Source organism: Sinocyclocheilus rhinocerous, unplaced genomic scaffold, assembly GCF_001515625.1.
Source record: "Sinocyclocheilus rhinocerous isolate Xijiao unplaced genomic scaffold, SAMN03320098_v1.1 scaffold335, whole genome shotgun sequence".
NCBI classification, from domain to species: Eukaryota; Metazoa; Chordata; class Actinopteri; order Cypriniformes; family Cyprinidae; genus Sinocyclocheilus; species Sinocyclocheilus rhinocerous.
In genome coordinates this window covers 118,234-135,547 of record NW_015659708.1, presented here as the reverse complement: position 1 = coordinate 135,547, position 17,314 = coordinate 118,234, and the positions used below count along the sequence as shown (strand labels likewise).

General features: G+C 38.1%; 2 protein-coding genes across 3 annotated transcripts in view; both read right to left on the bottom strand.

Moving 5' to 3' along the window:
• The window catches only part of LOC107724106 (histone-lysine N-methyltransferase SETDB1-A-like), an 18,898-nt gene extending 5,908 nt beyond the window's left edge, over positions 1-12,990 (bottom strand). The window contains exons 1-17 of one of the 2 annotated variants that reach the window (XM_016532891.1): positions 12,709-12,990; positions 11,816-12,016; positions 10,513-10,709; positions 10,383-10,408; positions 8,025-9,606; positions 7,187-7,324; positions 6,877-7,081; positions 6,564-6,637; positions 6,265-6,455; positions 5,580-5,823; positions 5,005-5,251; positions 3,905-4,139; positions 3,096-3,460; positions 2,188-2,304; positions 1,423-1,592; positions 1,120-1,347; positions 957-1,004 (exon numbers count right to left, since the gene is read on the bottom strand). In XM_016532891.1, coding sequence (XP_016388377.1) covers positions 957-1,004; positions 1,120-1,347; positions 1,423-1,592; positions 2,188-2,304; positions 3,096-3,460; positions 3,905-4,139; positions 5,005-5,251; positions 5,580-5,823; positions 6,265-6,455; positions 6,564-6,637; positions 6,877-7,081; positions 7,187-7,324; positions 8,025-9,606; positions 10,383-10,408; positions 10,513-10,709; positions 11,816-12,009 — 4,261 coding nt within the window. In that variant the 5' untranslated portion in view covers positions 12,010-12,016; positions 12,709-12,990. The remainder of the gene's footprint in view (positions 1-956; positions 1,005-1,119; positions 1,348-1,422; positions 1,593-2,187; positions 2,305-3,095; positions 3,461-3,904; positions 4,140-5,004; positions 5,252-5,579; positions 5,824-6,264; positions 6,456-6,563; positions 6,638-6,876; positions 7,082-7,186; positions 7,325-8,024; positions 9,607-10,382; positions 10,409-10,512; positions 10,710-11,815; positions 12,017-12,708) is intronic. The other variant, XM_016532892.1, reaches the window with a different exon arrangement.
• Positions 12,991-13,403: 413 nt separating this feature from the next.
• LOC107724080 (leucine-rich repeat-containing protein 71-like) overlaps positions 13,404-17,314 on the bottom strand; it is a 5,682-nt gene continuing 1,771 nt past the window's right edge. Inside the window, exons 6-14 of the mRNA XM_016532853.1 lie at positions 16,722-16,790; positions 15,371-15,530; positions 15,178-15,261; positions 14,872-15,066; positions 14,662-14,737; positions 14,455-14,558; positions 14,240-14,342; positions 14,064-14,152; positions 13,404-13,996 (exon numbers count right to left, since the gene is read on the bottom strand). Coding sequence (XP_016388339.1) covers positions 13,859-13,996; positions 14,064-14,152; positions 14,240-14,342; positions 14,455-14,558; positions 14,662-14,737; positions 14,872-15,066; positions 15,178-15,261; positions 15,371-15,530; positions 16,722-16,790 — 1,018 coding nt within the window. The 3' untranslated portion in view covers positions 13,404-13,858. The remainder of the gene's footprint in view (positions 13,997-14,063; positions 14,153-14,239; positions 14,343-14,454; positions 14,559-14,661; positions 14,738-14,871; positions 15,067-15,177; positions 15,262-15,370; positions 15,531-16,721; positions 16,791-17,314) is intronic.

Here is a 17,314-nt window from a genome sequence, read left to right as displayed (position 1 = left end):
ATCCACCGAGCAAGGTGAACACAGCAGCAACTGAATGCTCCCCCAGATAGTCACGCAGTGTGAAAACAACGGCGATCCGACGAGTTTGAAAATCGTGCAGTGTGAACTCGGCATTAGTCACGGACTGCGTGACTTCGCCTGTGGATTTTTTTTCCTGTGACTAAGTGACTAATAAAATTTTGGTTGACCAAGCCTCTTCTGATCATCTAACGTTTAGTCGACTATTAGGGGGCAGCCCTACGCAGTACACATATACAGTGGCATGCGAAAGTTTGGGAACCCCTTGAAAAATCCTCCATGTCCTGCAGATTCTGCAGTTTTCCAGCATCTTTTGCATATTTGAACCCTTTCCAGCAGTGACTGTATGATTTTGAGATCCATCTTTTCACACTGAGGACAATTGAGGGACTCAAACACAACTATTAAAAAAAGGTTCAAACATTCACTGATGCTCCAGAAGGAAACACGATGCATTAAGGATCTGCAGGACCTGGAGGATTTTTCTGAAGAACAGTGCTCAGTTTAACTGTTCAGAACAAACAAGGGACTCATGCAAAGCAAAGACTTTTATTTTGGATGCGATTAATCATTTGACAGCACTAAATGACAGAACTAATCATTTGACAGCACTAAATGACAGAACTAATCATTTGACAGAACTAAATGAAAATTAGAAATGGTACCTTAGCAACTAACTGAAATAAATTTGTTGAAGCACTAAATTACTAAATGGTAAACTGGACATAAATAAAATCTAAAATTTAAACTAAATTTGAAATAAAATTAAACCTAAATAGTAATGGTTAAATGATTAAAAAAACTACAAAAATGACAAATGCACAAAACAAAACATTAAACAAATTACAATAAAAAGAAAATATAAAAATAAAAGCTGATTCAAAATAGTAATAAAAACAATAATAGCATAGAAAAAATACTAACATAATGCATCTTACCTTCTGTTTCCTCTTGTTCTGTGTCCAGCTCCATAAGTTCTTCTATGGAAAAAGAAAAAGAAAAAAAAAGAGAAGATTTCATAGTTACGCATAGAAATGAAAAGACGTGCAATTGTTTGGCTAATGTCTTCATATGGTCTTATGGTTGAATATTTGAACACACCTTCACCACTGCTGGAGTCTTCTTGGTAGCGAGTGTTTTTCCATAACGGCCCCGTTTTCATTTTTATGGTCTTCTTATTGGTTTCAACCTCTGTGTCAGAGCAGTACGCCTCGCTTTCATAACCCTCTTTCAGTTTCTCCACACCCTCAATGAAGTCAAGGTTGGCCAAATATTCATTGCCAGACACTGTGTTGTCTTCATTCATTCGGTCTTCGTTTACTATTTTACCTGTTAGGTGATAGATGGAGGTGATGAGGGAGGAATTTTGTTGTGTGCAAAGACCTAAAATTTATGTTCACTTACCAGTGAAAACACACACGAAAGTGCCCTTGGCCACATCATCTCTGCAGCGGATGCCCCATCCCTTGTGCTGTGTCATGAAGAGCTCCAGCCGCAGCTGCAGCCCGTGCTGAACCAGCTTGTTGCTGCACATTCTCGGATCACAACGGCACAGAGGGTTACACTCGTACACCCTACAGAGATGGAAGGAAAGAATTTCAATCAGCTTTGTGTCTGAAAATATAAGTGTAACTTGTTTTTGAGGTGAGAAAGCTATACACTACTGTTTAAAAGTTTAGGGTAAGTGAGATTACTTTTTTGAATAAGTTTAATACTTTTATTCAGCAAAGATGCATTCAATTGATCAAAACAGACAGTAAAAACCAAAACTGTTACAAATAAATGTTGCTCTTTCTATCCATCAAAGAATCCTGGGGGGAAAAAATCATCACGGTTCCCATAAAAATATTAAGCAGCACATCTGTTTTAAACATACTACTAATAAGAAATGTTTCTTGAGCACCAAATCAGCATATTAGAATGATTTCTGAAGGATCATGTGACATGAAGACTGGAGTAATGGAGCTGAAAATTCATTGTTTTTGATCAAATAAATGCAGTCTCGGTGAGCATAAGAGACTTTTAAAACATTTTAGCCACAAACGGCAGCATATCTAGTTATTTGCTGATTACAATATTTTTGACCATAAAATAATCACTGATGTGTTACATCTGATTTTAGAGAGGCTCCACTGTAACCAAACGATAATCAGACAGTTTGTTTCTAACCCTGTTGGCAAGGTGGTTGGCAATCTCTTATGTGTGTATCCAGCACTAATATCCACTGGACCTCCACTGCATAGGGACGTAGCCTCAACGGTCAGCTGGTGGCATGCACACTTTGACCTGTCACACATACAAATACAAAATGTGTAATAGCAATTTCCATAATTTAAAAGGAATGTTCCATGTTCAATCCAATTTATGTTAGGGTTGCACGATAAATATCGCACGATATATAATACGCATCTCGTCAGTAAAGCCGGTTCTGTAATCAGCGGTAAATCTCTACACGTGCGTGCTTTCACGTGGAGCAGCATTTACTACACAGAGCCGTTGTTCACAGACAAGCTGCGCAAAACCACGATCATATTTTGCGCATGTTTTGCGCAGCTTGTCTGTGAACAACGGCTCTGTGTAGTAAATGCTGCTCCACGTGAAAGCACGCACGTGTAGAGATTTACCGCTGATTACAGAACCAGCTTTACTGACGAGATGTGCATTAAATATCGTGCAGCCCTAATTTATGTAATCAAATAATTATCACTTGTTGGCAATCTAAAATCAAAAGGTATATTCAGCCCCCTAATTCATTATTTCCAAGCCAAAAAACACCTTTTCTGGGAAGCCATATTTTGGGTATGATCTAAAGAATTATGACTGCCAGTTGTGCCAGTTGAAAATGTTAGAATCTGCATAAAACATTTTACAAACCTTTAAAGGCCACCTACAACAAATAAGCAAAATGTGCAGCAACACACAAACTGAATGATGACTCACGAGTCTAAAGTAACTTCTGAAGTAAAGGACATGCCACAGATAAACAGCTGTAAATAAACCTTGACCTGTACAAAACCCGGAAAATTCCTTTAATTTCACAAGTTTTCACCCACAAATGCAGACTCAAAAAACTGTACCTGTCCTGACAGCCATCTGTGCAGTCACAGCCGATCAAGAAATCTGGGCTTGTATTGACTGAAACACCCGGAGCTGGAACTCTGTCTTTGGTGTAAGTGATGTTAGGAGCAAGTGTATTGTCCACTTCATTAATGCAGGGCACCGGCAACACCTCTCTGCCCTCTGATATGTCCGGCAGGTAGAGGTGAGGCTTGCCGGTTGATGTGGAAGGAGGTCGGGCGCGATTCACAAGAACAAACGGGTCCATACAGAACATCTCCAGGAAAAGGAAGTCACAACGTGTTTCTAACAAGTATTCCTGCACTTCCTGCATGTCGCACAGGCTTCGCCCACACGGAGAACGATAGAAAATGTGGAAAAACACCTAAAGAGAGCAAATTCCTTGAGCAGCAAATCAGCATATTAGAATGATTTCTGAAAATCACACTGAAGACAAATTCAGATTTGCATCACACAAATATATAACATTTTAAAATATAATTAAATAGAAAATATATAATTCATAGTGCAATAATATTTAACAATATTGCCATTCTTGCTCTTTTTTTCTCAAATACATGGAGCCTTGGTGAGCATAAAAGACTTCTTTCAAAAACATTAAAGGGGTCATATGACAATGCTAAAAATAACATTATTTTGTGTACTTAAATAATTGTCCACATACCACACATTATTGTTGCTAATTTCTGCCCCGCTTTTCATCATATGACCCCTTTAAAAAATCTTAGCGATGCCAAAGTTTTCACCAGTAGTATACATTGAGAGTAGTTGAACACCAATTGGAGCAACTTCCTCAAACGCCACCCACCTTTCCATCGATGCGCCTTCTAGCCGTCATTCGCCGAAACTTAAAAAGCAGTGGTACAAGAAGTGGATTTTGACCACGATGCATGTCGACTTGAGACGGTCTCAGCCCATCCAGACATGCTGGACAACAGCGATGATGCAAGTATATGGACTTGTACTGGTGTTGCATTGAAACACAATCTTCTTCCTCAGAAAAACACTCTTCTTCCTCATCAGGGGCAGGTCGTTTTGCACTTCTAGAATATAGAGCCCAATATGACGTGGTTGGTGATTAATATTCCAAATCATTCTGCATTTAAAGAAATAGTTCAGCCAAAAATGAAACTTGGCTGAAAATGGATTCACCCCCAGGCCATCCAAGTGTAAGAGATTTGGAGAAATTTAGCATTACATCACTTGCTCACCAGTGGATCGTCTACACTGAATGGGTGCCGTCAGAATGAGAGTCCAAACAGCTGACAAAAACATGACAATAATTCACAAGTAATCCACACGACTCCAATCCATCAATTATCGTCTTGTGAAGTGAAAAGCTGTTTTAACCTAAAACCATTACTTCTGGCCAAAATATGTCTACAATCCATAATAACGCTTCCTCCAGTGACAAAGCCCATCCCCTGTTGTCCTATCACATCAAAATCCAGACATGTTTATTTAGAACTGCTTTGGACTGTTTTCACTTTAAACAGCACTTGATACGTGCATATTTCTCTCCTGACTCAAACAAGATAACTTTTTCACCAGAGATAGAAATGTTATGGATAGAGGACTTGTATTTTAGCCGGAAACAACGGTTTGAAGTTACACATCTTAACAAGGTATTTTTCTTACAAACATGCAGCTTTTCACTTCACAAGATAATTGTGAAGTTAATTGATGGACTGGAGTGGTGTTTTTATCAGCTGTTTGGACTCTCAGTCTGACGGCACCCATTCACTGCAGAGGATCCACTGGTGAGCAAGCAATGTAATACTAAATTTTTCCAAATATGTTCCCATGAAGAAACAAAATCAATCTACATATTGGGTGGACAGTAAGTTTTCAGCAAATTTAAATTTTTGGGTGAACTGTGCCTTTAACTAGGACAAGCCTATTACTCACCTTAAATTTGAGACAGCTCGTACGACAGGTGAAAGCATTGTCAACCTCTGGAGGATGACCTTTGGCTGGAAAGCAGCCGACATGATATTTTGAGGGCTAACAGATGATGTTTTGATGACTGTATCAGATTGTCGGGTGACCCGCACAGGAGATACAGCTGTTGAGATGACAGTCGTTGAAGTAACAGTCGCTGGGGGAACTGCTGTCGAGGAGGGAGTTGTGTTGTGCTGAGGCGTGGCATTTCCTGCTAAAGAGTTTGGCATGAATTGTATTACAGTACAAAAAGAGATAAATAAAAAAATATGCTGTTCTCCAAAATGTATTCACTTTTTTAAATAAAAAGAAACTTGAACATTTAAATAAAATAATATACAAAAAAATGTATAAGGTAAACAAATGTTTCAAGAGATTAAAAGTGCATTTTCTTTTGTTTTGATAACAAAATATAGATTTTTGTCATATTAATAATGAGCATGTTCAATATCCCAATATACTGTATTACTGAATACATGCACGTGTCTATTTGGGAATGTGCATAAAAGAGGCAGGATGTGCATGAAACACAAAAAGTCTACCTGATATAGCAGGCTGTTGCGTTTTCTGTTGAGATGGCTGTTGTGGTTTCTGTTGAACAGCTTGTTGCGCTTTCTGTTGAGGTTGTTGTTGCTGCGCTTTCTGTTGAGACGGTTGTTGTGGTTTATGTTGTGTTTTCTGTAGAGGTTTTTTCTGCGGTTTATCTTTAGCCAGACGTTGCTTGATATTTACAATGTGCTCCAACCTGTCTGAGCCTTTATAAATCCACTCTTTCTGCTTGTCTTTCTGAAAAACAACAACAACACCACCACATTTATCAGCATCGAAATGGCCAATCTGTCAAGCGACGTAGGTATGTTGGGGCGTGTTAGAACGAGCCGTTTTAGGTAGGTGTGGCTGACTCTGAACTTTTATAAAGAATATCTCTTTGGATTTGAGACTTTAGTCTTTGCAACTTTACAGATCTTCTTTATGCACCAAGAGCTTGTAACACTCCAAAGAGAAAGGAAAAATTGAAATCGCATCATATGACCCCTTTAAGTGAATTTGACAGTGGGAAAACTTATGAATTGCACTTCAGAATATGAAATGCTGTGACGTTCCCATGAAGTACCCCTTTGTCTTTCATTTTCCTTAGTGTAAAGACATTAAATTGTAAAATGCAGATGATAGATGAGTACCAGGTTCACAAAGAAATCTAGCGTCCCACAATGGATTCATTTTCACCTTAAAGCAGATCTGGATCAGGCTGCCATCCAATTGGAGCACCGTGCAGGTCTCAAACTTGCCATTCCGTATCGCCTTAGTGTCTTGCCCCGCGCGAAGCACCACAGCAATGGGGTTGGGATAGACACGAAGATATTCCTTCACCTGTAACTGCAATTTCTCATCCTCAATGTCCTTCCACACCTTTTTCACTGCAAAGAAAAAAAAAAAAAGTTAACAAAATTCTCTTTTAGCAGGCAAGTGATTATATGGGGTCTTAAAATAACTGACTGAAATGGAGTAATAAATGAATTTCTCACATTGTTTGCAGACAATATGAAGGTCTGGAAGTGCCAGGTAAGCTGCATGACCATCATCAAAAAACACCAAGAACCTAATAGAAACATTTAACCAAATAGATATTATGAATTTAGATGTTTTATTAAAGTCATATACAAGACTAAAATAAAGAAAATGAGACACTGGATAAATACTAATATTGAAAATAGAAAACAAAACAACCTGGACATTATGCTAAATATTTCTCGTTACGTTCTATGAAAAAAAAAAAAAAAAAAAAACGATTATGAATGGCCTGAGGATAAGAGAACTATCCCTTGAACATAAATTCACCTCATGCGATTCTTGCGCTCAGGAAGCTCGACCAATACGGCAGCATTAAACGAGGCCTTTCCTTCATCATCTATGCTGCTTGCCACAACACGACAGCCAATAAACAAATCCTTAAGTATGGGAGGCTGCAGAGAGGCCACCCGATAAGCAGGCAGCACAATCTCTTTACCACTTTTAGACTCCACCTTATATCTGAGGCCATCCTCTAAAAGGAAAGAAAGATGAGACGGGTCACAAATGCAACCAAATCTATTAGATTTACAACCTTCCTTTTAAAGTTTTGTGAATTTACAGAATAGGTCAGTCTTACCTTCTGTTTGGACTTCTTGTACTGTTCCTTTACGCCACAAGTTGTGTGCCCTTTTCCCCAAAACTACCATGCCAACGTTAAGTTTTATCTCTTTATGTTCTTGTTGCTTGGAGGACTCACTGGATGAAGACTTGTAACCTAAGAAGATCAGTGACAGAGGACAAATACTGTTGCTGTATGTAATCAGTAACGTATAATCACAATACACTTATTTGTATCGGACATTCAACTGCACAATGTTCCAAATATTAATCAAATATTAGTATTCTATACACACACAACTGTTTTAAAGTTTGGATTCGGTAATTTTTTTTAATGTTACTAAAAGCCTTGGTGAGTCTCTTATTTATTTGATCAAAATAGAGTAAGAACAGTAATATTCAATCTTCAGTGTCACATGATCCTGCAGAAATCATTCTAATATGCTGATTTGCTGCTCAAGAAACATTTGTTATTTTTAGCAATGTTGAAAAGAGTTGTGCTGCTTCATATTTATTTTTTTTATATTTTTTTCAGGATTACTTGATGAATAGCAAAAGAACAGCGTTTATTTAAAACAGAAATATTTTGTAACAATGTCACTTTTGATCATTTTAATGCATCCTTGGTAAATGAATGCATTGATTTCTTAATAAAAATGTAATGACCCCCCAAAAATTTAACAGTTGTGCATTTCTTTATTAAAATGTATGACAGAAACCATAATGTAAGAATATTCATAATGGATTAGTTCTGATACATCTGTTACACATTATGTAAAGCATATATATAGTTAACATACTATATTAACTATTAATATACTATGATATGAACTGTATAAATAAAAAATAAAGCTTACTTCCGTCAGGACTGGAAGGTTCTGCAGAAGCATCACTGCTGCTGGCATCATCAGTATTATCGACAGATGACTGTGATTGTGATTTAGGGGGTCCATAATCACTGTCTCTCGATGACTCGGATTGTGATTTAGGGGGTCCATAATCACTGTCTCTCGATGACTCCGATTGTGATTTGGGGGGTTCAAAATCATTGTTTCTCGATGACTCTAATTGTGATTTTGGGGGTTCAAAATCATTGTTTCTCGATGACTCTGATTGTGATTTAGGGGGTTCAAAATCACTGTTTCTCGATGACTTTGATTGTGATTTAGGGGGTTCATAATCACTGTCTGACAATGACTCGGACTCAGGGGGTTCATAATCACTGTCAGCAGGACTAACAGAGAGGTCCTCGGTGTCAGAGAGTTCATCATTACTATCGGCAGGCGTTTGCGCACTTTTTGCTTCCGTTTGCGGGCTGGAAGTGCTGCTGAGAGGCGCATTGTTTTTTGAAGATCTCAGCCTAGTCGTTGGACTTGTCTCTGTTACAGAGGGATTGTCAGGTTTGCTCCTTGGTTTTGGCTGTTCAGTCTCATCTGTGGAATCCGAATCATGGCTGGCATTAGTTTCAGCTTCTTCGGAATTGCTCCGCAATGATGCCAATTCAGGAGGAGTCTCTGTGGTCGACTCCGGCTCAGTCTGGTTTGTTTCTACGTTTGCTGTATTGTCACTGGCAGCAGTTTCCATTTGTTCTGAACTGCTTGAAGGTGAAGACATTTCTGAAGGCGTCACTAGTGACACTTGAGGCTCAGTCTTCTTTGATGCTACAGATGCTGAATAAGGACAGGCACTAGTTTTCAGAATTTCATAAGTCATTGCCGGCAACGTACGTTCAGTGTTACTTGCTGCTTCGTGATCTGAACGAAGACTGCTTGACTTTTCTGAATCACGTTCAAGCAAAGACATTTCAGGAGTTAATGCTCTCAGCTGAGGTTCAGTCTTAATTGATGCAATGGATGCAATTTTGAAAGGTTTTGAAGTGCTTGGAGGCGAAGTCATTTCTGACTTTATCACCGTCGACTGAGGCTCGGTCTTTATTGTTGCTATGGATCCAAAATGAGGTCTGGCAAAGGTTTCTGGTGTTTCTGAAGGACTCACTGCTGTCAACTGAGGTTCAGTCTTAATTAATTTTAAGGATGGAGAGTTAAGAGTAGCAGAAGTTTCATGTTGTTTTGAAATGCTCATTTCCCAAGGGGTTAATGCTGTCAGTTGTGGTTCAGTCTTAATTGTTAGTTTAGAATCTGACTTATAACCGGCAATAGGTTTGTATTGTTCTGAATTGCTGAGAAGCGAGGGCATTTCAGGTACTTTCGGTAGAGATTCGGTCTTAACTTTTGCAATAGGGTTTTCAGGTATTTCCAGCTTTGGTGTGACAGATTCAGAACGGCTGGTCTCAAAGGTCAAGGCTGACGAGGGTCTGTTAGAGACGTCAGATGATGATGATGGTGATGCAGCACTCATGGAGGAAGTTTTGTTTACCATCTGGACTAAATCCTGAACGAGTCTGGACGACTTCTGAATGGCCACAGTCACCTTTTCAAGCTAAAAGAAAAGAATGAATCAAGACAAAAACACAGGGAAAAAAAAAAAAACAGAAACAATGAAAACAGGCCGAAACCCAGAAAGAAAGACAGAAAGAAAATTTGTAAATAAGACAAAATAATTAAATGTATAAATCAAAGAAAAATGAATGAAAATTATGAAAAAATAAGGACAAAGAAATAAAAATGAAAACCACAGAATGAAAAATAAGCACAAAATAACCTATCAGTATGTGACACACCAATTTTTCAGTTAAAGGGGTCCTGCTGTTTTTTTCACCTCCGTGCCCCAACGTCTTTGTTTGGGCTTCCGAAAGCGGATGATTTCAGGAACAAGTGGTTGCAATTTATTTTTTAATTCTGTTCCTGAGCATTATAACCCCAATTTGCTATTGTGTGCTGCGCATTTTATTGAGGACAGCTTCCACAACATGGAGTACAGTGCCTGCCAGATTTGCCCAAAAGCTTTTGTTGAAAGACGGAGCAAGGGGCGTGGCAGTATTGAAACACCGTCTAAGCTGTTCGCCAATCACAACGCACTGGGACAGCTAACCAATCACAACACATTTTGTTTTTCGGAAGGCGGACCTTCATCAAAGCCTGAACTAATCAAGCCGTTTGTGCCAGCCTGGGGAGAAAGGTATTTTAATAATGTAAATTATGTGAAAAATAATGCATTTTTCGAACCACCAAGCATGAGAGCATGTTCTAGTACACCCCCAAAACAAAATCAAGACTTTGTAAAAGAGCATAATAGGACCCCTTTAACATCCTCACCATTGGTTCCAAGGTTTCTTTTGTGGCTGCAAGAGAAAAAACAAAAGTGGTATTAGATTTTTAATTCCAACGCCATAATTTACAATATTTATATTTCCAAGCACTTTCCATTAAAATGTATGTCACTTACCTCCCAGATCAATGACAACGATATCGTCATCATCTCCATTTAACACACTATTGTCCTGCTTATCCTCCTCGTCATCTGTAATATGAATGACATCCTGTGGTTCTCCTCCTCCTTCCTCCTCCGAATCTTCATCTCGGTATTCCAGTCCCAGCATTCCATAAAGACCCTTCATCACTGACTCGCACTCATGGACTGACCTGTTACAGACACGAAACACAGTCAAACGGCCATTGTGATTTGGAGATAGGCATGGGACGATAACCGGTTTCAAGGTATACCGCGGTTTGGAAACGTCACGGTTTCAAAACCACTCAAATTTTCCGTTATACCGTTCCTGCGGTATGCGCAGTTTTTTTACGTGTCGTCAAAGACGGAAAGTGCAGGACTCCCTCAGTTGTGTGCAGCGAAGAGCGTAGCGAGTCACACGACCCCTCCCCCTCCGGTTGGTGTGAGCGGAGTCACCTGTGTGTAGGATGGCCGAAGGAGATGAATCCCTGGAACTTTTTCCCCCGTCGAAAAAGACGAAGTCTGTCGTATGGGAATTTTTCGGGTAACTTAGACTAACCATGTTCCGTACACAATGATTTTCCGTACAGATGACGTTTTAGCGCCGGTCGCTAAGGTCTAAAGTACGTACTGTAGCCTACTTTTCTGCGATTTAGTACAATAATTAAATTTAGCTGGTATCACGTCTATACTTTTAAGCCTCCTGCCATTGTTTACATCTGTTCAAAATCACGCATTTATATTAAAAAAAAAAATTTTTAAAAACCCTTGCCACTGTTTGAGTGTTGTACTGAGAGACCGCGTGTGTGTGTGTGTGTGTGTGTGACACTCGTGCTCTCTCTTTCCTTATGTGTGTATGTGCACAAGTCCTCGTACCTCACCGCTCCAAACCATAGCTCCAAACTTAATCCGGGAAAGGTGAACATTCCTGCATCATAACTTGGACTGAAAGATGAATGTGTAGAAAGCGAGCATGTATTGTTGAGCTGCAGGTTTAGGCTCACTTAAGTGACTGCATTTAATTAAGAAGAATTTAATTATTTATTCTAATTATTTAGCCTGACATGTTTACTGTTCCAAAATGTTCTATATGTTTCTTAAAAATAAAATGTGTTCAGTGGAAAAAAAAGTAGTTTTTTTACCCAGACATTTAAAAAATATATATTTTAGAGCTGTAATCGCAATACTGTGATACCGTGATATTTTTATCTAAGGTTATCATACCGTCAGAATCTCATACCGGCCCATGCCTATTTGGAGATACTGTCATCAGGCATTAAAAAACACAACAACTCACTCGCAGGCATTGCTGTACAGAAGGTGGGTGTAAGTGGCTTCCCTCTCCTTCTGCTTCACCCAGTCCTCCACCTGCGCCAGTTGTTCCCGTCTCTGCATCAGATGAGGGTTTCGGTCCACCTCTGCCTGGATCCAGCGCTGCAGGTCATCCTTTGTCATTCTCAGGAGGTTATCATCATCTTTTCTGCTACTCATGGCTTTACTGTTGGAGCAACGTATTGAAAAAGGTCAATTGTTAGTAACTGCACAAGATTTGCTCAGTATATCACGCTCATTCTGACGGCACCCATTCACAGCAAGTGATGTGATGAAATAAACTCATCTACATCTGACATTTTCAAGAGATTTTCATTTTTTGGGTGAACTAATTTGGATTTGACTTCATATCTAAGAAATGAAGCTCTATTCTGTTTTTGTTGTTTAAATATTTGTAAAACATCTGTAATATACATAATATATTAAAGGGTTAGCTCACCCAACAATTCTGTCATTAATTACTCGCCCTCATGTTTCAAACCCGTTAGACCTTCGTTCATCTTCGGAACACAAATTAAGATATCACTCTTGGTATCTGAGTAATTAATGACAGGATTTTCATTTTTGGGTGAACTAACCCTTTAAGTTAAACACCTCTTGAACAGGCACTTAGTGTAAATCAGAGGATGCAAACGTCCTGCACTCAACACATGGTCAATACTCTTGATTGGCACTTGATTGAACTGTAAAGAGGTGTGACAAATGGAGGAAATAAAAATATAACACAATAACGTGTATAACGTCCTTACCATTAAACTAAACAAAATTAAGGCCTACTAGATCACATGTGGCTACTCTTTGCGATGGCATTACAGCAACCGCGTAAAGCAAGATAATAACACAAAGTGACATACATACTGTCTAGTTCCCCAACTTGCTGCTGTAACGTAAGTTAGTATATTTGAATCCCGAAGACACTCATATATCAAAAGGCGCGCAGCTGCAGAATTGTATGGCGGACACTATTCCGCTCGTTTATATGTCGGCAAAGCACAAAATCTGCCAGCACTGCAAGGAAAACTCTTTATGGATAGCCTACAACCTCCGACATCAAAAGAAAAACTAAAAAGTGCGCAATAAAACACCTAAAAACACATTGAGGTAAACAATGTCCAGTCTGTTACTGTATCTGTGCGTTCAGCGGATGCAGTCTACAAGAGACATTCTGATTGGTCCAGTGCACGTTGACGCGGGAGGGTTAACCACGCCCACATCAACTTAAAATAGGTGGACTTTACGGGCATAGTTAGGCGTAATTTAAGTATGTTAGGCCTAAATATTAATTATTGTAGTTTAACGCGTAGTTAAACATGTGCTTTCGTTCTAATGACTATTAAAGATTAAATTTGTATTTTTTCAAGTGTAATTCATCGTCAAGCTTCCTTATGGACGAGCCATTGCACGCGTCTCCTGTTAGTTTTCTCAGCGCTGGCATGGATGGACCAATCACAGTCGTTTAGTCAATCTGTGTTTAATGTTTGATGGAAAAATAATGAAAAATAAAGAGCTCTGCGGATGAATGAAAAACAGAATAACATACTTGTTATGTTGACTTAAATTTTAATGCTTTATGTTAAAATGATCATTTTCAAGATCTTAACTAATACAATTTAAATTACGAATTGGTAAAACATAATTATTTCAGCAGAAGTGTAGCAGAAATACAGAGAAAATGTACATATAAAACAATACAGGGTGTTTCAGCAATCCTTTGCCCTAAAAGCCCAGACCAACTAAATTAAATTTCAATGGAAAAGTTTACTAGAAAAATGATCAAAACAGTGAAATAACGTGCAGTGTTCAAAATGTAAAACAAATCAAAACTAATATTCAACACTTTGTCTAGAACTCTCCATGTATAATGTCAGTGAATATGTAAAAATACAATACAGCAAAGATAAAAAAAAAAGATTAACAAATTATGAAAGCATGAATTATTGATCTGGTTGAGTTGAGGCAGTAACTTTTATATTTTTCATATATTAAACCCTTCTTGTCATTTACACTGTTAGGCATCGTTGGTGGTCTTGGGTTCACCGTGTTCATCCTCGACCTGACCAGAGCGGTTTTTCTTTAGAGGGTCCCTGAGAGACATAATCTCCTGTATTTTAAGGAAGGTGTCACAATCTGAGGGGAAATGATTCCTCTGAAAAACATAGTTGAAATTAAAACAAGCTCTTTAAAAGGATTAGAAAAAGAATGATGATACTCACATTGAGAGAAAGATGCAGAAGCCCACCTTCACCCTGGCCTTCCAGAGATGAGAGGAACACCTTGAGGGACTGCTCAGTCAATTTATTTCCTGCATTATCAGAAAAGAAAACGTTACAGCAGTACAAGTATGTTTCACTCTAATACCGAAATGAAATCAATTCTGAAATGAAATCACCTGAGAGATTCATAGAAGTAAGGCATGCGTTTCCTGGATGAATGACTTTCCCTCCAGTGTGCACAATTCCAGGATCCAATAGAGGAATCACTGTCTCAACCACCTCCACTCTCTGACAAACAAATGCTTCCATGTTTAATGGGAAAAATGTTTAACTGTCGATATATACATACACTATTATATATATATATATATATATATATATAAAGTTTAGCATTTTCCTTCCATTTTTGTCTTATTCTTACCTCTTGTTCAGATACTAGTAGATTATTGTCTTTGCCTGCTGATTTTCCAGCCTGACTACGGGGAACTTTATTATCTGAGTGAAAAGCATATAAAATATATAAAATAAAATATACCATTTAAAATATAAATTCCACTTCTGAATCTCAAACAAACAGGTGTCAAAGGAAATTAACTACCTTTCTTGGCCACCTTTGGCTCCTCTTTCTTTGCTGCCTGACCTGGCGCTGGTTTCTCGTCCTTCTTAGGGTTGTCCTACACACAATAAAGTAAAATCATGCAACAAACATCATGAAACAACTGTAAACCATTGTGTTATATCTCAATAAAAAGAAGCAGACTCTTTAGTTTTCATGTCATAAAATGTATAGGGAACAACACTGCTCTACCTTCTTTTTGGTGGGGTTCTTTGTAGTCTTGTTGAGACGATCTAGTGAAGAGCTGCTGCGGACGGAAAGTGGCCGCTCATGTGAGTCTGCAAGACTAACTAGAGATGGCTGGACCATTGTTGATTCTTCACCTTTAATTAACAGCTTCCTCCTCTCAACTATCTCCTCATGTGTCAGAGCAAAAGGGCCAAGCACCTAAATAAGGAAATGAGAAAAAGAGGAATGGAAATATGCATGTTTAATGTGTCAAGTTAGGCAGAGTAAGGCAAATAGAATGTAGTTGTTAATAGGAGTATATAAGTATACCTCAGCCAAATGAGCTGCTCCATTATCCCCTATTTGATTGTAGGATAACGACAGACACAGCAGGGAACGGTTGAGACGCAGACCCTTTAAAAAGAGGGATAGGTGATATTAAAAACTCAATTTTAAGTATATGCAGTCTTGACATCATTAGAAACTGTCTGAACACCTTCAGATGGCAGGCTTCAATACACACCTGAGCAATGTGAATTGCACCTGCATCACCAATACTATTAAAGGTTAGGTTGAGTGACAGGAGGTTTTTGTTGGCAGAGTGTACAGTGGACAGAGCCAAGCCAATCAGACGAGCTCCTTCCTCTCCTATATGATTATTACGTAGTGATAAGTCCGTCAACCTAGCATGGACATTATTTGAAAAGAGCTGAGTGAAAAAAAAACCCTACAAATAATGCATTTTGTCATTATGAGAGAGATGCATTATAACACACTTAAATTCTATACTGCAAGCAGAAAATGTATGTGTGTGTGTACCTACTTTGATTAAATATTTTATCTATCTTTATAGAAGACATTTGTAGTTGTTTGGATATCACACATTTTAAAGACCTCATGGCCTACGTGACTGAGATTGTGTACAAGGGGTACAAGAATGATTCATGTTTACACGGCACGCAAAGTTTATTAAAACCTTGACAGCTCATATGTAATATATATATATATATATGCCTCTGAGACCCCTGGGCACCTGGAGAGGGTTAAATAAAAAAGTTATCTTTAAAAACAGACAGGGGGTAAAATCCCACGGTTAAAGATGAATCGAGAGAGCTAATAAATAATTGTGGAAAGCAAGGGGAATAACATACATAAAAATGGTGATGTGTGCTTATTTGACAGTGACTGATAACAAAACTGTATAAGAATGCAAGCTTGGAAAGAGACCAATTCAGATGGTCAGCGGGCATCTTGGCTTTGCATTACTCCTGCAAGACTGAGAACCAGAAGAACTGTTGCAACGTCTCCAAGATGCTTCAAGAAACCTACCTGCAAAGCTACCTGAAAAACTGTTCACAAGTGCATCTGGGGCAAAAGCTGCTTTAAACGCAAAGGATGGTCACACCAAATGTTGATTTAATTGATTTAATAGAAGTTAATTGATAAAGAAAATCTATTTATGACATTATTTGTGACAGCATCCTCATTTTACAGCATTTTTACACAAGTGCCTAAAACTTTTAACAGTTTTGTAGCTTTGCAGGTAGGTTTCTTGAAGCATCAAATAACTGACTTGAAACCATTTTTAGCTGGTGAAAATACTAGTGTTCTAATAATTTTGACCACCACTGTACGCTGATTTGCCGCTCAAGAAATATTTTGTATTATAACCAATGCTGAAAACATTTTTGCTGTTTTTGTTATTTGATCAAATAAATGCATCCTTGCTGAATGAAAGCGAAAAAAGAATAAAAACCATTAATTAAAAAAATTTTTTTAAATTAAAATCCCACAACATTTACCCCAAACTTTTGAATGGTACAATAGATTGTAAGCATCAAGTGTATGTACGTTTAAAAATGAAAATGACTCACATGCTGTCTTCCCCTATGAGTAAGTGGTAACTCTGCTCAGGGAGTAGATTACCCTCTAAAACCACCTTCCTATCAAGATATAAATTGGTAGATAATGTCATCAGATTTTCCAGTATCTATTACCATAGTTTACTTTATGAATAGATCTTTTTTGTCTGTGGTGTAAAGCACAAACTAGTAGGCTTACAGCCCGCTAGTGGATATGATTTCATCAAAGATGATCATTTAAACCTTAAATAACTTTATTGTGAATGGTTTGTGTGTTGGTAAGCAATTTTTTATTTAGTGTTTTTATAATAGCATTATTTTTATGCATTTTCGTTACAAAAAAATACAGTTACTATTATTTAACATTTAAATAAAACTTTAATTGAACACAGAACCACAGCAAACAAATCAAATAAATAAAGGCAAAAATCTTAACATTAAGACACTTTAGTCTTTAGTGCAGGTTGGCATTCAGAAATATCAGATGTCTCAGCTTGGGTGTGCTGATGCGATTTCTCCTCTCTGTGATTATTTGTCCTGTTTTTCAGAACACTCTCTAAAAAGGGGACTGATGCTGCAACAATGCAGTGTCTTCCAACCTTAAC